Source organism: Bactrocera dorsalis, chromosome 3, assembly GCF_023373825.1.
Source record: "Bactrocera dorsalis isolate Fly_Bdor chromosome 3, ASM2337382v1, whole genome shotgun sequence".
Classification (NCBI taxonomy): Eukaryota; Metazoa; Arthropoda; class Insecta; order Diptera; family Tephritidae; genus Bactrocera; species Bactrocera dorsalis.
In genome coordinates, this window is record NC_064305.1 from 50,442,414 (window position 1) to 50,466,045 (window position 23,632).

The 23,632-nt window shown below is 36.2% G+C and overlaps 1 protein-coding gene across 16 annotated transcripts in view; it reads left to right on the forward strand.

Moving 5' to 3' along the window:
* LOC105233077 (PDZ and LIM domain protein Zasp) overlaps positions 1-20,830 on the forward strand; it is a 56,257-nt gene extending 35,427 nt beyond the window's left edge. For 5 of the 16 annotated variants that reach the window (XM_049452842.1, XM_049452840.1, XM_049452844.1 and 2 more), the window contains 7 exons: positions 2,931-3,036; positions 8,696-9,895; positions 10,110-10,242; positions 13,711-17,959; positions 19,556-19,739; positions 19,794-20,033; positions 20,093-20,830. In XM_049452842.1, coding sequence (XP_049308799.1) covers positions 2,931-3,036; positions 8,696-9,895; positions 10,110-10,242; positions 13,711-17,959; positions 19,556-19,739; positions 19,794-20,033; positions 20,093-20,170 — 6,190 coding nt within the window. In that variant the 3' untranslated portion in view covers positions 20,171-20,830. Of the gene's footprint in view, positions 1-2,930; positions 3,037-8,695; positions 9,896-10,109; positions 10,243-11,044; positions 11,186-12,135; positions 12,607-13,710; positions 17,960-18,359; positions 19,381-19,555; positions 19,740-19,793; positions 20,034-20,092 lie in introns of those variants that run through there. The other 11 variants (XM_049452846.1, XM_049452848.1, XM_049452845.1 and 8 more) reach the window with 11 other exon arrangements.
* Positions 20,831-23,632: the final 2,802 nt, after the last annotated feature.

Consider the following 23,632-nt stretch of genomic DNA (forward strand, 5'->3'; position numbering starts at 1 on the left):
TTAATTATTTTTAATATTTCTTCTTCTAAGTATGTATGTAAATGTAAATACAATAGAATTCATTTATAACGACGTCGCTTATAACGACTAACCGTTTTTATCGTCGATATTATTTACTCAAGTTCGGTTTAATAGTTAGATACTGAGAAATGTAACCGTTTAGTGAGACTCCGGTTTGAGCGACAAACCGTTTATAGCGACATTTTTTACGATAATTCGTCCGTTTAAAACGACGCGCCGTGTTGTGTTTCAATTTAGGTAACCAATGACCAATACCTCGGCCCCCTCACTTTCCCCGCGCGCTTCACCATTCAATTCTCCTTATTGGCGCGCGTAAATCACAGTTAGTGTTTGTCATCTGTTATGACAAGTTCATCTCATTCTACAATATCAACAATAAAGAAGAAAAAAAATACAAGATCGAGCCGTTATTTAATGCCAATGTTTTGAAATGCAAACGTGTAAGAACTTCTACTCATGAGTAGTTGGATAAGGCATTGTTACAGTGGTTTAAGCTGCAGCGCGACCGGGGAATACCTCTTAATGGACCTCTGCTACAAGAGAAAGCACATTTTTTTGCTAGCCAGTTAGACATGCAAAATTTCATATGTTCCATGAGTTGGATAAACCGTTTTAAAGTAAGGCTCAACATCGTCAGTGGAAAGATTGTTAGCGAGTCTTTCTGCCTCCAAACACGACATCAGTGTTGCAACCCATGGATCAAGGGATCATTCGAGCTTTGAAAGCACATTTTCGTAAAAACCTTATATTAAAAATGATCCAGTTTCTAGATGGCGGATGCAGTAGTGTTGAGTGCCCGAAGATCACTGTTCTTGACGCTATTCCAATGATTCAAGATGTCTGGACTCAACTCAAGCAATGAACAATTTTTAACTATAACAAACATGCTGGTTTTGTCCGAAGCAATGTAGAATGTACCATAACTTCAGATGATTTTAACGAAGAAGACGACGTACCGCTGAGCATTTGAGCGAAGGCTATTGATAAGTATCAGTTACCCATAACAAATGAGAACTTTGAACAATACGCGCGTGTCGATGATGCTGTCGCCACTTGTGAAGAGCCGTCAGATGAAAACATTGTGGATAATATCATCGCCGACGACGCGAATAGCAAAGATAGCGACGGTGATGATGACGAACCAGAGTTTTATCCAACCTTGAGTGTATCTGAAGCTCTGAAGGCTGCGGAAACGCTTAATGTATTTGTACAGACTAACTTTGATGATGACCATATGAAAACAATATGTCACGAATTCACAATGCTTTCCGAAGTTCTTACTACCGAACAAAAGTGTGTCTAAAACAAACCCAAATAACAGAATTCCTACGTTAGTGACAGTATTACAATACATTACGTACCTATATTTGTAATTTGGTATATACTACATACTTATTTGTGTACATATAAGAATAATTAAAATAAACATATGTAACTGATTCCTACAACATGTTTTATTTACCTAAATAGGAAAATCAAACTTTCGCACTTATAATACAAAATTACATACATATGTAAATATCCGTTTTATACGTCATCCGGTTAGTACGACATAATATCGCCGGTCCCTTGAAGGTCGTTATATCCGGATTCTACTGTAGTGTAAAATGTTACATACATATATGTAAAAACAATTTGTACCTAAAACAAATCGAGATAAATTACAGATTATGTATATAAAGGACGATGGATTTCGAGGTTCCCTACTATTTTTTAAAGAAAAAACACATAAACTGAATATTTAATGGGGAATAGCACTAAATTTTTGAAGATTATCTCTTTCAAATGTTGGCCGCGGCTACATCCATACGTTTATCCGTTGAATCTAATTTTAGATGATTCGTTCGAGCATTTCGACTTGTAACATGCGTGTTGTTTTGCTCGAAGCGGGATTGTCCGCATAAACTTTAGGCTACACATATCCACACAGAAAAAATCTAACGGTGTTATATCACACGATCTTGATCTACCGGTCCAAAGGGTGAAATTATCTGCTTACCGAAGTGTTCTCTCAATAAATACATTGTTTGATACAATGTTTGAGAAGTCTTGTTGAAACCAAATGTCGCCATGATCACGAGCTTCAATTTCAGACATCAAATAAGGGAAATCATGGCGAGATGACGGTTACGTTTTTAACGGAATAATTTTGGAAAAAATATGACACCTCTTGAATCTCTTCAGGTTGCTCTTCGTCCCAAATGCTGAAATTTTGCTTCCTTTGTTTGTATACACCTATTGAGCAAGAACTGGGCCTAATCGCTGAAAAAAATGTGGCTCGAAAACATTGGATCTTCTTGGAACTTTTCAAGAGCTCATAGCGCGAAGCAATGTCGGTTGGGAAGGTCTAGCGGCTTCAGTGTATTTTGTACATTTTTAAGATATTCAGGGAAAATGCGCCAAATTGTTCCATACGTCAGTCTGAGTTGTTGCAAACGGCGCCGAATCGACTCTGCACGGTCTTCGTGTACACTTTCAGCTACGATTACTATATTTTCTTCACTGCATACTGGACTTGGTCTATTCGATTCGAAATTTAGATAAAGTACCTAAATTTGGCACAACGAATCATATTAAGCAGAGGCATCTGCGGTGTGAAAATTTAAAAAAATGGGCTTGACCACGCCCTCCAATAAGTTTAATGCATATATCTTCCACACCAAACATTGCATACCTACTGTCTGTTCACAAACCGTTCGATAATTTTATGGTCGAGAATAGTCATGTTTTCTTCGAAGATAATTATCGCTAAACGCACATATTTCTTCGACAAAAGTCGCAGAACACATTTGACCATGCAATTAATGCAAACAATATTTTTGAATCATTTGCTAATAGTTACATAGATATTTGTTTATTGTATTGTTTAATTAACTGAACGAATTCTTTTGAATCATCTACTTTTTCAGCAACACGAAGTTAAGTGCCAACACCATCTCCTCAGCTTTAAATGCCCACGGGTTTAGCGAAATCCCTGTGGCTAATGGAGGAAGCGTTGCTCCACCTACAGCTCCGGTAAGCACATACATATATTTACTAAGTAAATAGACATTATCTCTGGCTGTTCATTTTTGTCGTGATTGCCTATACGCGCTAACACATACGAGTACATACATACAAACACACCAAAACACGCGTTGGAAACAAGCGACTTATCCTTTCTAAGATTAGTTTTCTTTTTAAATTAGCTTAGTTTCATGCAAATTGTCTAAAAGCTTACTAACGCACTGAAATAAAATGGCCGCTTTGAACTTTAAATGCTATTGTTTTGGTGTGTAGCCCATTGCGCCTACTTTGGGACATACATAAGTATGTATGTATTTCTGTATGTGTTGAATTATTGTGTTTGTTACTTTATATTTTTATTTTTCGCTTTGACTTTTGCATGGCCAATTTCAGATTTTGATCATATTCATGAAATTTTTTTTGGAATATGTGTTTTCTTTAAATGTTTTTGTACATATCTACATACATATGTAGATAAATGTAGTAAGTATACATGATTGTAATGATGGTGGGACATGAGGCAGTATTGTGGGAGTTGAATTACATAATTAGCTAGAAATGCACTCAAAAGCTGCATATTTTATATATACATTTATATGTACTCTCATGCCAAAATGGTAAGCCATTAATTAAATTGATTAATTGTAAATTGTTTTTAATGGCTCACTGACTTCATTTCGATTGGCACCTGCTTATATTGAAGCGCTAAATTTAAATAAGTTTATTTTTAAAAATACGAAAATCGAAGAAATTCACAAAACATAGCGATCTCATTCCCCTCATTCGCACTAAATGCCCAATAGTCTCCCATCTAGTGAGCCAAGTGAAAAAGTACATGCATATTCATTAAGAGTATGTACATGGGCGCCTTTTAAAACATATAAGGGAGGAGCTACATAAATTAGATGGAAAATTTAATATATAACAATAGGATAATCTATAATATCCTGATAATACCTGCCTGCCTGTAATTTTGAAATTGGTTTCCCATAACTTGTAAATTCTCAAGATAATTTGGTCGTTGATTTTTATATCAGACATTAAATAATTCCCTTGAATGCTTCATATTAAGTAAACCTAATTGGAACAAAGTTTTTGAGTTTAGTTGCATCAATGATATTTATTAGTTTTCGTCTCCAAATACATTTTCGATTTTAAAAAATAATAGTAAATGGTATTCCTAAAATGTTATTATATTAAAGTGAAAAAACGTGTCTACTAGTCATTCGAAATTTGTTCGGAAACTTTCTCAAGTTTAGCTAAGATCAATTTGAAACCAACTTTTCAATCAGAACTTATAGAAATGGCTTAATACCTTTCCACAATATCTAATGGAGATCTGTCGATTAATCTACGATGTTAAAAAAAAATAGATCAATTATAACATATTTTAAAATTATCTCTAAGACATCATCTTTCCCGAAAGCACTGTAAAGATTTCCACTCTTCAAACATATGTTTTTTGACTCTTTGAGAATAGTAAAAACAGATTTTTACTTGACTTAACTATAATGTGTATTATTTCGAACCGCAATATTAAAAAAATAATCAAAATAATAAATAAATTAGTAAAACAAAATATATATATGAATAGAGTTTTTATTTGGTAATAACTTGTGTTATAATAATAAATGTAATATAAATAAAATGATAGTCATTGTAATTTTTTGTCTACAGTTCTTTCAGTAAATTTTCAATAAACAAACTCTTTAGAAAAAATTCTCTGACTAAATTAATAACAGTTATAATGAAATATTCCAAATATTCGCCAACCTTTAAGTGACTTTATGAGTTATAATTTCAGCTAATAGTTGGGCCGTGATTGAAGTAGGCCAAGATTGAAGCATGAATAACCAAATCCCATAATATAATTATAAACATATGATTTACTTGACCATGAATGTGTACGTGTATGCAAATATGTAAGCATACTGTAATAATCAGAGATACCTCATGCAATATCCTGCTGTTTAAAAATAATCTTTTCGGTTAAGAAGAACAAACAGTCAGTGAAGAAAGTTTTGTGTCACAAAAGCAAAAATAGATTTAAGTGTTATATCTGCGCCCTTCATGTAATATTCTCATTCTGCCGCCTTTGTACTTTGTGCTTTCGTTGGCACTTACGAGTATTGACAACTAAATCGTGAACTATCAGTTGGAAGTATTGGCGAATTTTTAGTTTGCTTTTATACAACCTGTCCGAATGGTGGTTCGCACTTCTACGGACTGCTGCCGAGAAAACAATCGATAATCGCAGTAACTTTTTCTTTCAAACGTTAACGATTAAAATTACTTCAAATAACGACATTTATTATCTATTCTCTTCAAACGTAAATCAACGATTTTTGGGCAAGTGCGATGATTCAAGCGACAATAATCGTAGACAAATTTTCAGTATTGTAGAAATCCATTACATAACACTAGGTATGATTATCACGAACAAAAACAAAATTGATCATGTTGTACTGTGCGCAACTTTTGGACTACTGTTTCATGCCACTAAGTGACTTTGCCATGGAAAAGACCATTGAAACGCCTCCGCCAATTATATAATAATATTAAAACTTCACAATATCTATCTAATATGTGAAAAAAGAGCTGTGATGTTTCTAAAAGAATGATAGAATTTATTAACAGTGTTAACAAACTTTATAAAGCAAGGTTAAAAAATTACTAAAATGATAAATTCAGTGAACCGACTTGTGATGATTTGATATTTCCTCATGTCTGCTGCTATACTCAAACTGTACTATGTCAAGGGCGAAATCGTTTTCGATATATAAATTTGCTGCTGCGACATGACTTCTTAGCAGCATATTATTGAACGGGCTGAACCTAGTTTAAAATACCAAGATCTCTTTTTAATTAAGTACATTGCAAAAAGTGAAAAAGAAGTCTTTCAATTTAATGTGACAGTGAGCGATATGTATTTCGCATAGTTCGTGTGGGACCGAATCTTAACGAGTTAAGTGCTCATATCTCTTAAAATATTAATCTATGTTAACCGAACTTGATGGTGGCATTGCATTTCGTCTGAATATCGAGTAATAATGTTCGAAACGTTAAAACTTAATTCAATAAAAGTGGTTGACATGCATAAAGATTCGAAAAGAAATTTGGAATAGCTTCACTTTTAGTTTTAAATTTCATACCTTAAGAACTGCTTGTCTGACTTTGAACTACCTCATCTATCAGTTTGACTAATAGAGATGAATATAGGGTTATATGACCGGCCGTACATGCTGAAAACTTGGTACACATGTTCTAAGGCATGGGCCACTGCCACACTCACAAAACGCCATTAATCGAAAACGTATAAAGTGCCATACCTAAGCACTAAATTAAGGTAAACAAAGCAACCAAGAGGAAGTTACGGTTTAAAATTTTACAATCGGGATGGAAAAAGAGCCCTTTATAGGAGCCAGTGCTAAAATTATACGATGGGTGTGGGACCTCCCACTGCTCGAACTATTTCAACTAAATTCGGTACGAAAATTCCTTTAATATTTCTAATACACATTTCGAAAATGGCGGAAATCGGAGTACAACCTCGCCTACTTCCCATATAACTCAATTTTAAATTTCGAATAATTCGTTCACATTCCAGTATACAAATAAAGTACCCGTTAATATAACGGCATGAAGCTTTCACGAATAATGCCCTTGAAGTATGCACCTTATGACCAAACATTGCTCAAATCCAGCTAAACCTATTCAAGCTCTAAGTACCGATTAGTGGACCTCAATACCTATAGTTGATTTTTCATCGAAAGTATCGATCAATGTATGAGATATATAATTGAAATTCAGAAAATTCTTTCCTAAATTTTTTGCGTTTTTAAGTATTGACAATATGTACATACGAGGGCTGTCCAATAAATAACCGACCTAACCATAATGCACGCTACTTTTTCAAAATTTTTTTTTTTTTTTCTACATAGTCTCCTTGTAACTCCACACACTCCTCCCAGCGATGCTCCCATCCCTGCAACCCTTCCAAATAGTACTTGGCGTCTTTGTCTGCAAAATACGAGTTCACGAAAGAGATTGCCTCCTCATTTGATGAAAATCTCTGGCCGCCGAGCGCAGTTTTAAGTTGAGGAAACAAAAAAGAGTCGATTGGTGCTAGATCCGGTGAATAAGGTGGATGGTCACGCAGTTCGAACCGCAATTCGTGAATTTTCGCCATGGCGACTGTTGAGGTGTGAGATGGTGCGTTGTCTTGGTGGAACAAGACTTTCTTTTTTTGTAAATGTGGCCGATTTTTAGAAATTTCTTCCTTTAGCTTGTCCAATAATTATGAGTAGTATGCTCCTGTTATAGTTTTTCCTTTTTCAAGATAGTCGATAAAAATAATTCCATGGCTGTCCCAAAAAACACTCGCCATCACTTTCCCAGCCGAATACACAGCTTTAGGCTTTTTTGGGGCTGGTTCCCCCTTTTCAATCCACTGTTTAGATTGGTTTTTTGTTTCGGGCGTATAATGATGAATCCAAGTTTCGTCTACAGTTATCAATCGGCGCCAAAAACGGGTTTTATTGCCTCTAAACTGAGCCAACAGAGCGCTGGAAATGTTCATGCGCGCACGTTTGTGGTCTAGCGTAAGCAAACGCGGCACCCAACGCGCGGACAGCTTTCTCATGCCCAAATCTTGGTTTAATATGTGACAAACAGTTTCTTTTGACATCTTCATAATCTCAGCTATTTCCCTAACTTTAATCCGGCGGTCGTCTAGTACCAATTGATGAACTTTAGCGATGTTATCGTTAGTGGTTACAGTTTTTGGACGCCCAGGACGTTCATCATCTTCCAAGCTCCTGCGACCACGTTTAAATTCAGCTGCCCAAAATTTTACGGTGGTAAACGATGGTGCAGAGTCACCATACACAGAGTCCAACTCATCTTTGATTTGGGAAGGCGTATTGCCTTTCAAAAATAAAAATTTAATTACAGCTCGATATTCAATTTTTTCCATTTTGGGGAAATCACCGAAATAGACTCGCAAAACGACTGTCAACAGATAATTGCGCAAGATAAATTTCTGAAATTTTGGCGAGTAGCTATTATAATATGCACAATTTGAAGTAGAAACTTTTTTTTTCAGATGTGCCGCTAGCTTCACGTTGAGGTCGGTTATTTATCGGACAGCCCTCGTATGTAGGCAATATGTACAATGTTCGGTTCTTCTCCATTTTTACCAGTGACCTTTTTATATTGATTAAAATTTCGATAAGCGGAATTAAATTACTGAGGATATATATTCTGTTTTAAGCTGGGGAATTATTGTTGGAATATCATTATTTTCGCAAATATTTATTTGGGAATAAACGATTATGTGGTATCTTATGAAATTATTAATTTTCTGACGCACTAATATCCTGCTGAAAGAAAATGCCTTAACTAGAATACAAAATTTTGATAGAGGATCAATATTAAAGTTCCATCAATGAACATCACTTTAAAAGAGATACATTTTTTCAGAAATTTAAAGAAAAACTATATAAATTAAATTCACATATCATAACCTAAAAAACAATTAAGTAATTCGAATTTGTGTTTTAATTTGTTTATACGCATTTTGCTTTTTTTATCTTGTTGTTTGCCGTATGCATACTAATAAACTAACATTGCTTCCACGTCGCTATTGGTAAATAAACAACCCACACAGACGGCGCCATCACAAGACGGTATACAAAGGAATAATATTGACTTGCCATTACCGCCACCTCCCTCACCTACATCATTACAGCAGTTAGGGGTGGATAATGGATCTGAAATATCACAAGAGCTGAACAGGCTCTCGTCGCTTTCATCTACGTCAAATAGTTTGTCCGCCTCATCTCCAGGTCATATGTCACAAATTGAGGTTACGATGGCAGGAACTGTAGATGAAATGTCCAGTGGATACGTTTCGACTTCATCATTGAACTCGCATCAAGCTTCCTCATCGCCTTCTTCAACGTGTGGCATCAAGACCAATAATAATGCGGTCACACTGATAGCAGCCTTACCACCACCTCCTCCACCACTTCCTCCATGTAGTCAACTGCGACAGCAAAACGAATATGACATGAACTCTCAAAATCAGTTTGACAGCGGAGTTGGTGGGGATGGCTTAGGGGGTATTAGTCATGACAGCTCAGTTGGGCACAGCAGCGATGGCAAACATTCGTTATCAGGTGGAGATTATAACAAGTTTTTGAAAGAGTATTCCAACAAGTTGCTTACCCTAACCAAACAGAACAACAACAACACTCTCTCGAATACCAATATATTGAATGATGACCTAACCCCAAATGACAATCCCAATAGTTATAAAACAAACAATCTTATCAATTCATACCACAGTCCCAGCAAAAAAACGACACAGACACCAGTACAAGCTGCAACACATTCACTTCAAACTTGTGGTTCTACTACAATTGATTCAACAAAAACACGACCCACACAACATTCGGCCGTTGTTGCATTATCGCCGACGTTCGCTAACCAATTGAAATTTAATTCCTGTCAGCAGGTTGCAAAACCAACAGCAACTTTAGACCCACCTCCGCCAGCTACACCGGATTCTTTATCTACCACTCAAGCAAGTACTGCTATTAGTTCAACAATCGCCAACTCGACTCTGTTGAACACTACCAACAACATTAATTCAAGCAACAATAATAAAGAAAGTGAGCAATTGGAAGGTGCGACTCAAAGTATTCACGGCAAAAGTACAAATTTCTCTTCAGGAATGCTGGCAAACCCATCTTCGGCACTGGACACTGCGTCGAATGATCAGCCATTTGGTGAATATGTCACCTTAACGGGCAGTGTAATTCGCAGTGTTGTGCCACCTGGTAAGGGTGTAAACATCAACTATAAGGTAAGCCTTTTTGTTCATCACGCGCTCAGAGCATTTGCAGGCATTTGCTATGGGCTTGGTTTAGAGCTTGTTTCGTTGTTGCTTTTTAATAATCTTATTATTTGTTAATATGAGTCTATCTTTGCCCAAATACTTAAACAAATATTTAAACATGGACTTATCTTTTAGCTAACTTCTCACAAGATTGCTAACTTAATTATTTTTTTTTTTATAGATTAATCAGGGCTATGCTAGGCCGTTTGGAGCTGCTCCAGCCGTTGCCCCGAAGTCTCCGGTTGCGTATCCGCCGCAAAGGCCGGCTGTCAATCCGTACGCTACATTGCCGCGCACAAATATCGGCCAACAAGGTAAGGGTACTAAATATTATCAATATTACGACGACGAGGACGATTATCGTTCAAGTGATATGGAATGGATCTAGCATGAATAGAGCCACCAAGATTAAAAAGTATTGCAAACAACTTTTCTTCGATTGGAATTATAGAGTGCTTAATATCAGACAAACTAAATTTTAAATGTTTCATTATAATATTTGTTAGATGCAAAAATAGAAAAATTGTTAAAAGATGTAATGATCCTGCAATATCTTATAATTTCAAACCGCACAGAAAAATGTATTACTTGTTGATACAGAACCATTTGCACGGTTCAGCTATTTAGAGCAATACTTCGGATACTTTACTTGCGATTTTTTTTATGCAAAGTAATTATAAGCGTTATAATTTCCAAAATTTTCAAGATTTATAACTGAATAATTCAAATAAATGGCTAAAATTATTATTTGACACTGCGCAGCAAATTTAACAAAAACTCACCTATTAACCAAAAGAATTTAATTCAAAATTTTGTTTCCTCAATTAAAATCTGAAAGCCGACTAACACGTTTTTTCAAAAAGACAATTTTTAATCTGGAAATCCCGCATTACTAACATCCCTGTTAATTTCATAACTGAAGTTACTTTACAAAATCGAAAAAAAATTCTGAAATACCATATACTTGTACATATTTCTTTCTGGTCATCGATGTGTTCATAGTTAATAATTAAAATTTTCCCCTATTTGGAACCACCACCGCCATCAACGGCATGTGCCTTCACATATACGATTGCAAATATACTTAAATATATATATATATATATGTATAATTAGGACGTCGAGTAAACACATACAACAATTACACGAAAAATTACTCGATACAATTTAAAAAACCATTGGCAACAAACTATGGATCCAATAAATATGCTACTATGCCCGCATATAATACGCAATACAACAACTACTACAATCAAGGTAAAAACTGATTGTAAGGTAACAATAAAAAGTTCGAAAGCATCACGCTTCGGCGCTTTGAGCTTTCATATCCCTAAGTCGTTAATGCCAATCTGTTGTTAATCTTAGTAATTAAATATAGACTTGCTAACTCAAATATAATACATATATTCAACTATTCATGACCCATTTCAAATCGATATCTAAATTGAACTATTCCTTTGGAGCGCTTAATAAATCAGTAGCTGGCTTAAGGTATCTAGAACATAATTGGGGTTCGATATGGCTGCGCCTTATATTTGCGACTTCAATACCATTTTAGACCTTTTTCCTAAATTTTGTTCATAAATTAAAAAAAAATTTAAATTTCTAGTAAGAGCGGTGCATAGACAGAAAATTTGAGGAAAGTATTTTATTATAATTCGAATATTGAATTATTTTAAAGAAAAATGGAAATAAACGAATATATACTTTGCTAAAATAGATGTATATTCAGGAGCCGCTGAACAGAAAATACTTTTCGGAAGGTATGAAGCGTTATTAATAGTTTTTGGAGGCGAATATGTAATTTTAGCGTTATATAAAATCAAAAATCATTATATTAGGTATAAAGGAACTAGAAGTACTGACTGATTTCGTAGAGACAGACTGTGGTTCTAAAACTGTTTCGAAAGTACAAAATATAAACTACACACGTAAATATTCATAATATTAAAAAAAAACCAAGAATTTTTGACAAATTTATTAATTTTTATGTACGCATAACATCTGTATAACTTGTATATCTATTCCAAAATGTTATGGCTTAAACAAGGCTATCCAAATTTTTTTCCTTTCATTTTAATTTCTGAATATTGAAAATTGAAAAGACGCAGTTAATTAACTAAATCTCATAAAAATATTTTAATATATCCTTCGCATACTTTTTTCCTTTAATTAAAATTTTTTGTATTTCTAATTCTCCCTTTTAGGTTACGTCCATTATTAAACTCAATCAAAGTTCAATCCCCTCCCTTCTATCAAAACTTACAAATATGTTGAGAAGACAACTACCGGAAAACCATGTATCCAGTGTTAAGTGGTGAATTTTAAAATATTAACCTGCATGTATACATAATTATATCTTAATATTTCGAGATAATGATGTGAAGTTTTCAATATCTCCACTGTTTCAATAATGCAGACCAATTTACTATTGTTTATGAAAACTTTCGTTTTTTCAAAAAACTTCGTAAAAATATTCAAACTTAAGTTTTCTCAAATACAATTTAGTTTGAATCTTCTCACAGTCGAAAATTTCAGACTGGAATTTTTCTGCCATTTGAAAACGCAAATATTTTGATGTTTAAATATTTAAATTTTACATGCTGACCCTACTAACCTTACCGTAAATGTCAATGTATCGAAAAATTTTCAATAAATAGTCAGATTGAAGTTTTCTTCATGTACGATTTAATTTTATTCTACCTAAAATCCAAATTGTTTTCATCACATAACACATCAGTGTTATTAATATACATATGTATATAGTATAAGATAGTAAAATATGCCAACTAACTTCTATTAGTTCGCTGCGCCTTTCCATATTACACTCGTAAGTATCTTAATTACTTAATAGATATACATGCGTACAGATGTTTGTGTATAAAATAATAAATCAGCATTTATATTATACTAAATGAGCACATACTGAAACTAGAACACTCAGGCAAAGCTCTTTTAATTAGAAACTCCGAAATTATTCTATTGAACCTGTTCGTGAGAAGGGAACTAATAAAAGCCGATATACCTTAAACCGCCGCTCCAGCAATTCAACCAATTGATGTAGTATATTAATGTCGTATGGACGTTCTTATGTAATTGTAACTTAAAACAATATCGAAAAAAATTGTGTATCGTAAGATGGGTTTCTTTAGTATCCAGTTCTAATATTTATAAGGTCAAATCGCACGTATGTTCGCTCAGGTCTTTACGAATGGCTAAAGACATTAACATATAACATAGCATTTCTTTTATTATACTAAAGTTTTGCTCCTACATATGCACATGCATACACAAATAAATGTTAATATGTACATAAGTCGCAGACACAAAGTAATGTTATATTTTCAAAGCGCCATTCATTACCTTAACCTTTAATTCTTTTGCCCAATTGTAGTCAGTTTATACTCTTAGCCAAGCCTTTTACGCTTCCGAGCAATTCTAACAATTAAATGTATTTTATTTCTTTTTCGATCTCGTACTTGTAATTTTATGTTCACACACACGTTGATATATTACAAATTAACCGCTGTTTGCAACATTTACTCGCCATTCACCCTCATTCCTCATCCTTCGTCAAAAATGCGCTAATCATCATTGAAAAATGAATATAAAAAAATCAACACTGGTGTCTTACGCCTAATGCCTGTATATTTACATAACTTTGTGGTGAAATCGTGCCAAATTCAAATATTTCAAATAAAATCTTCACAATCGGAAAAATGTTATTTGAATGAAATGCAAAACCCACAAACTATCCATCCCTAAAATACCTTGACATACAGATTCTGATGCTAGCTTGCAACCGCAATATGCGGAAGGGTTTAATTCTACCGCAGCACCAGCCGGAGCTGATTACTTTGAAGAAGATCATGAACTGTCCGAAGTTAACAGACAAAATCGCAGTAACTTCTCTTGGCCTCCACCAAAGGAGGATAGTCCCATTGTACCGACGGCGGCACCACTTTATATTCCTCCACCAGAAACACAACATGTTTTCGCCAAAGCAGCAAACGTTTCACATTCGCAAAAGGAAGATGAAGTGGTTAAAAAGCCATATTTAAATGCAGATGAAATAAAAGATAATGAACACGAACAAAATATAAAGCAATACCTTCGGTCGAATCGACAGAGCAAGTCGGCACCACATTTAACTATAGATTTGCAACCGCCTGAAATTGAGTCTAGCTCGGAAAGTTTTACATCGACATCAACAACAACGACGACAACGTCAGAAGAATATCAACGTATGTACGCCGCACAGGTGCAAGCCTATCAAATGCAACAAATTTATGAGCAGCAATCCGGATCAGAGTTAGATTATCATATGGATATGGAGGTTGCTACTATGCAACAACATCCACAAGATTCCTCCTGTATAAGTTCATCCGAATATATATGTGGACGTCGAAGTGCTCAAGAATGCGTTGAGTCTTTAGTTGCACCATTAAATACAAACAAATTAATCGATATGGTCAGGGAGGTAACACCTAGTCCAGTTCCTCCGCCGAATATCCAAGGAAATAGACATGTCGTCTTTATAGACGAACCTGAGACAAAAGAAATTCCATCATACAGTGACGAAGAATATAAATCGCAAACCCTAGCTAAAAGCGGCACAGTATCTTCCAATTCTACAGTTCCATCTGATTCAGTAGAGGGAAGTGAAACTTTTGTTAAAATCGAACATGCTGAAGTTCAGGAAAGTCAGCGTATTTTCCAACCTACTTCCGAAATTAAAATTGAAATAGCTCCTGTACGACAAATACCACCGTCTAAAATACCTAACCCTGTGCCTAAGGAATGGATCAACCCCATGGTTAGGGTATTGACTACAGCTCCAGATGTGCCTTTTCACTTAGTAGAGTGCCCATGCCCAAAACCTTGCGATGTCGATTCATTCGAACCATTGCAGCAAGATCAAACACCTCAAGAAACTGTAAAAACTCAAGATGCAAAGGAGAAGGTGTGTGCTGAAAAAACCTTACTTATTGAAGAAACTCCACCCAAAGGTTCGTGGCTGGCGAATGCTATAACAACAGCACCAGAGTGGGAGGTACGCTTTGAGCCTCCTCCTTCACAAATAATTCCTCTTCCCGAAGAAACTAAACCTTATATGCCACCGCCTATTGATATGAAACCGTATATGCGAGAAGATTACCGTCCCAAATCGCCATTTTTAAGTGCACTTACTACAGCACCAGAACGTCCCTTTGAAGGTCATTTTGAAAGGGATGTGCCTATTCATTTGCTTGATCTTCCCACACCCAAAGAGCATTTGACCTTGTCAGATGCATTGTGCACGGCACCCGAACGTGCTTATACACCATTAAATCCGGAAAACGCTACAAATGTGTTTGAGGAACAAGAAATCGAAAAGAAGAAAAAGAAACAAGAATTTCAAGTTCTTAATCGTGAAGAAGAATTAGGTATCAAAGCTCTCGATAGTGAGTCCATCGAATACTATACGACGCAAAGGCGAGATTTTTCCCAACATCGTAAATCATCCGCATTTGCGGCAATGCAAGCATTCCAACCAACCCAAGAGCCTTTAATTTCCAATACTCCACGCCAATCCATTGCGTCCTATACAAAAGATGTTTTTGATCCTGATTACGAAGGATACTATAAAGCTAAAGAACGTAATAAAAAGCGCATTGATTATTATCACAAAAAAGAAGAAGAACTTCAGCAACAACATATTGAACCAATCAAAAATCAAAAAATATCAGAGACTAATACATGTCAAATGTCCTCATTAAATTCCTATACCAAACGAAATTCTTCCTCTGAATCCTCTTCCGCAGTCCAAGCAATGTCAAACACCACTTCTACTAGCACGTATGACTCCAATTCAACGCATGCCTCAAGGTCATCATATCAAAACAATACTCGTTCCGTTAAGTCTGATGTCAAGGTCGACTTGCACGAAGTCATTGAAGAAACAACTGAAGAGCTTGAACATTCTGAAGTACTATTTCCTCCACCATCACCGCTAAGTCACCTTCATGGAAAATCCGCCTCTTCCGGTTTGCACAAGGCTGATACGATACCTAAATATCAACGAAATTGGACAGTATTACCTACTCAAAGTCCTGCTCGTACTCCAGAACCACCAGAGCTTCGTGAAAATATTCCACTTGCTTTTGTAGATGCGCCAGTCACTAGTTCATCAAGTAACCCAGTACATAAACCAGTAGCCCAAAGCTGTACAACAGTTTCTCAACAATATCAACAGCAACATGAAAAAATATCATCTGCAAATCGTGGTTCGATTAAAAGTACAAGTAGCAAATCGTCTTCTCAAGAGCAATCAAAATTGTTAATGCAAAACAAAAAACCTATCGTACCTATCATAATTGAAGAAAAAATAGCTCCCCAAGTAACAATGGCTTTTCAATCCTTAGATGAACATTTGCAAACTGACGAGTCACAAACACTAAGTCGCCCTTATACGCCTTCAATTAGCTCAAAACCAGTCCCAGTAATTCCCTATTATCAAACACCGGAAGCGCTGTGCTTTGACGAGTGCCCTGCGACCCATGCTCGTAATTACGATCGTCGGTCAGCTTCACCATTTCCAGATCGTGCACGATCTCCTGCTCCGGGTCCACCACCAAACCCATTAGCTGCTATACGTTCACCAAAATCCATAGATAATAAGTTATCTTCCTTGTCTCCGCGTGTTCTTCAAGCCGGCTCAATTACTACTGGACAAAGTTATTTAGGTGCTCAACAGCAGCTGCAGCAGCAGCAACAACAAACACAAATATTATCACACTACGAACAAGCAATCAGTACAGGAAGTCAAAGCTGCATTAATAAACCCGATACAATTAAAACCTGTGAAATTGGTGACTACAAGGTACAAAGCACAGAAAAAGAAGTCCAAAAAGTTCATCAAAATCAATCAAAATTAGATAGCCAAACGAAAATTCAACTTGGAGATTCTCAGATTGAGAGTAGACGACGAGTAACTGAGGAATATGAACACACTCAAAGCGCCCGTTCTGTAGAGATTCGCACTGATTCAAAAACTATCAAATCGAGCCCTGCAAGTGAACGTCGCCAATCGTACGGGAAAACGGGATATGTCGCTAATCAGGCACGCCGCCTATCTGGTTTAGAGCAGGAAATTACCAATCTGACTAGTCAATCTCAGGCCATTAGTGCACGAGCAGCCACACTAACTGAGACATCATTTCCTCAAATAAAGTCGCCCGAACCTTCATCGAAATTTCCGACTAAACCGGTGTTACCTCCTCACGATGAACCTCAACGTCCAAACTATTTATTTTCTGCGACCCCTTATAACAAAATGGTTGGTCCGCCACCAGGATTTAATGAACAACAGCAACAGTTGTCAAGTGCATATGGATCATCTGTGGTTTCGCAACAACAGCAATCATTAAGCACATATTCAAGCAGCAACTTCACTTCTTCCACAAGCAAAACATCATCATTATCATCGCAAGCTAATGCCACTAATGTTGGCAGTCTAACAAAAGCTTCTATTACTAATAACAATATAGCTGGAGCGGCAAGTGCCAGGACCACCGGCGCCAGTGCCGTTTGCCCCGTAACGGGTACATTCTGTCGTCCGGGCCACACTTGCTGCAGACAGCAACAGTTGCAAGCGCAATCTTCTGCAACTGACGTAGTTAATTATAATCAAAATAATAACTTAACATATCGGACGAACGCTTCCACAGGTTTAACGGATATAAAGACTAATGCGCAAGCTACTGCTATCGCTACCGCTAATGCGGCTAATGCCATTGACTTAGGGGCATCGCAAGCGCCACATACCGCTACAGCCGCCGCGGCTACTGCAACCGCAACTACATCATTTCCGCCACCTAATACTGTTGATAAAAACAAGTCTAACGCTGGTCTCGATGGCTTAACAGGTGTTGGAGGCAAAGGAGCATTTGGTGCTACTTCTGCTCCTAAGCGCGGTCGTGGAATCTTTAACAAAGCAGTTGGTCCTGGTGTTCGTGTACCCTTGTGCAGTAGCTGCAATATCCAAATCAGGTGAATGCTGCATACTGAATTGATAATTTGGTGTTTTTTTGTTTTATGCTATGGATGAATTGTTGTTGTTTAAATATACTTAAATGAAAATTTTGCACAAATAGTGATAAGATGTACGTTAAGCATGATAATATATTTTCTGAGTTTTTAAGTTTTGTTTATTAAACAGAATTTGATTTCTACTATGCCGTTAAATATTTGGTTACCCTTCTTTAACTCATTTTATTGATCGAGCATATCCAGCCCTAGGTATACAGAAAAATTTAATATATTTACACATGTATGTATTTTAAATTAACCATTTTTGAATGCATTCACTTTTCTTTAATTATATGTGCCGTTTAACCCATTATAACCCTTGGCTCGATACCGTTGTGTTTCTATTTTTTTCATTTTGCAGAGCTTTGCACTAAACCCACTAATGCTAACGCTACACTTCCACACAAAGTAAATTCGAAAATGAATCGGAATATTTCGGACGCTCATCAGTCGGATACTGACTTGCAAGCCGATGGTAACGCTACTGCTATGTTGACAGAATCCATTGGTTTAATGAATGTAGGAGATAAAATGGAAAATTTTATGACAGAAGCGGGAAAAATTATTTCAAATATGTTAGAAGCCCGATTGGCAAATAACCGCGGTACGATGCCGACGTCATCCCATGGTGGTAGTACATCTAGTTTGCGAAGCAATTGTAGCTCCAATCAATCAAGAAGTCCAATGGTAATTCGAAAGCGCTTCGATTTAGAGGACTTCAAAAACGTTGATCCAACCCTTCCAGTGGCTTTGAAACCGGTGGTTACTGTTCAGCAGTTCCCTGAACAAAATGCACACATTGAAAATGAGATTACTTGTCAAAAGGCGAATCCAGAAATGTTTTCTCATAAGGAGCTTAACACTACATTTGCCGCAAAGCTGCCTACTAGCCATCCTATGGGAAAATTACTTGATATTTGTGATAACAACACACAGAATTATACCTCAACTCCCCAGACTGTTAACGTTCCACGTCATACACATGCGACCGAAACCGACAACTCCATTAAATCAGCTCAGGAGCGTGATGTTACAAGTTGTCAATCAAACGATATTGCATCTGCAAGTAAACCAAAAGATGTGATATATCGTGAAAAAACTAGCGGTCCACTAAAACAATGTTCAAGTCAAAGAGAAGGCGAAATTTCCACTCATGAGCTTGACCGACGGTCATATATCGAACCAACTGATCTCAATGTAAGTGATAGTGCACGAGAAGGACCAGCGTTTAGTATACACGTTCGAGCTCTTGGTCCAAAGTCACGTAATAATGAAGGTCTGCCAAACGCAATTATGCCGCCGGAAAATGAAGAAGTTGTAAGTCAGTTACTAAAAGATGGAAAGCGTCCGATCTGCTGCCAGTGTAATTTAGAAATAACTAAGTGAGTAAACGTTTTTATATGATTAATAAAATGTGGAATTTCTTTTCTATGTGTTAATATGAATTCAATTTATGCATACGTATGTTATATGACATCTTGCTAAGGGAGATTACAATTATACGATATACATTTGTTCAAAATATTTTAAAAGCTTTTGTAATTATTTTTAATTCAGAGGACCTTTCATTACGGCATTGGGACGTATCTGGTGTCCGGAACACTTCATTTGTGTAAATGCCAACTGTCGTCGTCCATTGCAGGACATTGGATTCGTTGAGGAGAAAGGCGATCTTTATTGTGAATACTGTTTTGAGAAGTACTTAGCTCCTACATGTAGCAAGTGTGGAAGCAAAATAAAGGTAAGTTCGTTATTATTATTTGAATGAAGTGGAATTAACATTTTTATCGATTAGGGTGATTGCTTGAATGCCATCGGCAAGCAATTCCATCCAGAATGCTTCACATGTGGTCACTGTGGTAAACTTTTTGGCAACACCCCTTTCTTCTTAGAAGATGGCAATGCATACTGTGAAGCGGATTGGAATGAACTTTTTACAACCAAATGCTTCGCTTGCGGATTCCCAGTTGAAGCAGGTGACAGATGGGTCGAAGCGTTGAACCACAATTATCACAGTCAATGCTTCAATTGTACTGTAAGTCATAAAATTTAAGTGTTATGTTAAAAGTCATTAATATTACTTATCTTTTTTAGTATTGTAAACAAAATTTGGAAGGCCAGAGCTTTTACAATAAGGGCGGCCGTCCCTTCTGTAAAAATCACGCGCGCTAAACACTTTTGTAACATTACGTAACTGTACATCAGGGATCACGGATATAACAATACCACCCCACTTTCAAAATATGCAAAAATCCTCGAAAAAATAACAAAAACCTCGAACAGAAAACATTTCTCAGTCTCAATATCACGATTTCTGAAGTAAAATAATAATTCTGAGTTAAGTTAATAATTTGTGGCGTTATTTGGGAAACCAAATTAATACAATTGTAAATCTAAATGTATAGCTGTACATGACTAAACGAGAACTCGAACGAAGCTCAAGTACAGTGAAATTCTCTCCACCCTTGGACGTTAAAATATCAAACAATTACTTACAATCGCGCATATGTGGATAACTGCAACTTGCATACATGAGAGACCATGTGTGCAAAACAGTCTCTAGCGATATTATTAATTGTATTGTAAAATAAAAGTAAATATCTAGAATTGTAATCCCGTTTTATCAAATTGATTTTAAATCGTTTTAAAAACTAATTGTGTTTTAATTAAATGTGTTTTTACATTGTTTTAGTTTTTTTTTTTTGAGACGAAGGCCTTTTATTTTCATCCTCATTGAATATACATTCAAATGTACTTACATATACACATATATGTAGCTATTTCTGAAGTCCCTTATAATAAACGGCGAATGTTAATTAATAATAAAAGGAAGCTTTCCGAGTTCAATAATTTATCTTGTAATATCACATAAAAGACATTTGTATATAACATATGTATAAACGCACCATGTAAGTAGTAAACACCACTGCAATATACAGTTAGTTTTAATCATTCATTAGGGGTATTCAGACCAGCTTTGTTAATTCGTTAGTCGTTACTCGGTAGTTTTTTACGTGGGTTTTGTTTTTGTAAAATTAACAGATTATCGTTTTACCGAGTAACGAAGTACCAGACTGGCAAGCATGATAGTTTTTTCGTTACTTGGTAACATCACTGAGCTGTTTTGTTTGCGTTGTTGCCTAAAAAGTTAACTTAATTCATTGCAAAAAAATACATTTGCTGTCTACTACAAATTAGTTTCTGACAAAATTTTCAGAAGTAAGTATTTAATATAATTGAATCAGCTCTTTCGAAACAAAATTTACAACCACTACCGATGTACAGCAAAAAGTATATTCACAGTTAAGTGTTTTAACGAAGTATCAACTAACGAACTACCAGATTAACAAGTTCAGTCCGAATACCCCTATTATATTTTATTATGCAAACAAGTAATGAAGGGTTAAGTTCGGGACGGAGCGATAGTCACTCGGATTTCAACTTGTAAGAAAACTTCAACCTAAGAAAGGTTAAGCGCAGTCGAACTTGAATTTTGCTTGTTTTTTTTTTAATAAATTTTGAGTACGATCAGATACAATCAGAACTCTCTATAACGAACTCCTATATAACAAAGTTTTCTTTATAGCGAAACAATTATAAGAACACTGTGTTTTCAGTTAACTTTGAGTGTATAATTTATTATCTCCATATAACGAATTTCTCTATCGGGTATATTTCCTTATAACCAATCATTTTTTGTGACGGTAACTTCAAGATTGATGTGGTGAACACATAGCGAGTGACACGACATAACTGCACGACAGTGAACTGCAAATGGCGTTGTGAAGCCTGTTATATGAACGTTTGTAAGTCGGGAGCGACATAACAATGGCCCGCATGAACACAATACACACGGCTGTCTATTTGTATGTACACAATTTCGTTGTTGCCATACTAATAACTTTCATTTCAAAGTAATTTTAATAATTTGTTTAAAATGAAATTTTTCATGCAAAATTATCAATTGCTATTATAAATGATACATATAACAGAGCTGTTTTATGCTCCTAGTTGTAAAATAACGTCAGTTCTGGTGGAGCTTTGAATGATTTTGCATTTTACAAATTAGTGACATCACTACTCCACTCTGCAGTCGTCGGCAAAATTAGAAATATTTTTAGTTAAGCGAGAGCGACAACTAAGAGCCTGCATGACTACACGACAGTAGTGCAGCTGTTTAAATAACTATGCCCATAAGAACGTGTTTTTTCTTTTGTTTTGTTTTTCTTAACGCCTACGTACTAAACCCTTAAACTTCATAAGCGTCGTATTTACCTTGCTGGACTACCGTTAAGGATTTCTTCGCAAGGTAAGCTTAGCCTATTGGCTCTTGAATCTCATTTTACTCACTCTGTTTGTTGATCTCGTTTTGCTCTTGCGCAGTCGTTCTGTCATTCTCAGTTCATTTATAACCTTCGCGGTCACGTCTTTTACGGCAAGCCACACCTGCTTACATCGAACCTTATTAGGTACGTGCTCTGCTATCCGTTCTAGTAGAGTTCTTTCTTCATTAAATTCTGGGCACACTCAAAAAGAATACGTCACTCGGTTAACATGGCCATACTGGTACAGGTACTCTCTAAATCATCCATAGCCAGTTAAAAATTGTGTCATATAAAAAGTATATCCATGATTTCTAACCACTCAGCTTTTGAAATTTGTAATAAGTCAGTGTGTCCATCGCCCTTTGGTTGTTGCTTCCTAACGGGTTTGCCGCTCGTTTAGGCTGTTTTGTCTAGTCTTAGAGAATTTTGCTGGTGTCGTATAAACTTTTAAGCTCAGGGCCACTATATCGATTGACATTATACCTGATATAACGCTAACAGCTTCGTACGATACTATCCGGAATGCACTGACTGCTCTGATGGCACTTAGTCTGAATAGAGAGAACACCATTTTGACATATATTTTATAGATTAACGCCAGCGCCCATACCTGTGCCGCATATAACATAACTTATTTCAGCTTTGGCTAAAAGCGACCGTCTGTCTTGGTTTGGTCCACCTATGTTGACCATAATTCGGGATAAGGCCGATATGACTCGTGCAGCTTTTCACAGTTTTTTTCAATGTGCATCTTGTAGTTGAGTCTCGCGTCAATTATTACACCTAGGTATTTTAGTGATGGCTGTGTTGTAATTGTATACCCGTCAATATTTAGATTAATGGTCTAGTTTAGCCACAATATTCGTTGGACAATATATTCCATATAATTGGGTCCAAAACGGACCCTTGTGGTACCTCACCAGTTACGGTATATCTTTTGATTTCTTCGTCAGCGTCGTATAATAGCAGCCTGTCGGGCAAATATTTTTTTATCATCCGCAAAAAATATTCCGGAGTTTTAAGGTTTGTAACGCTCGTATTACGTGAGGCCAGTGCGTAGAATTGAATGAAATTTTCACATCAAATGTGATAATTGCACCATCTTTTTTGTACCTTCAATAGCTTTATCTGCTAGCTTTTTTATTGCGTCGACAGTGGAGCGCTTACGGCGGAAACCATCTTCAGCTTCTTTCCGACGCGTGAAGCAACATTTATGACCTCCATGTCTGTAATTATCGGCACAGCCATAGGCTCTGATTCTTCGGGAAAACACGAACTTCCTCCTGCATGTCCTGCGTTAGAAAAAGTG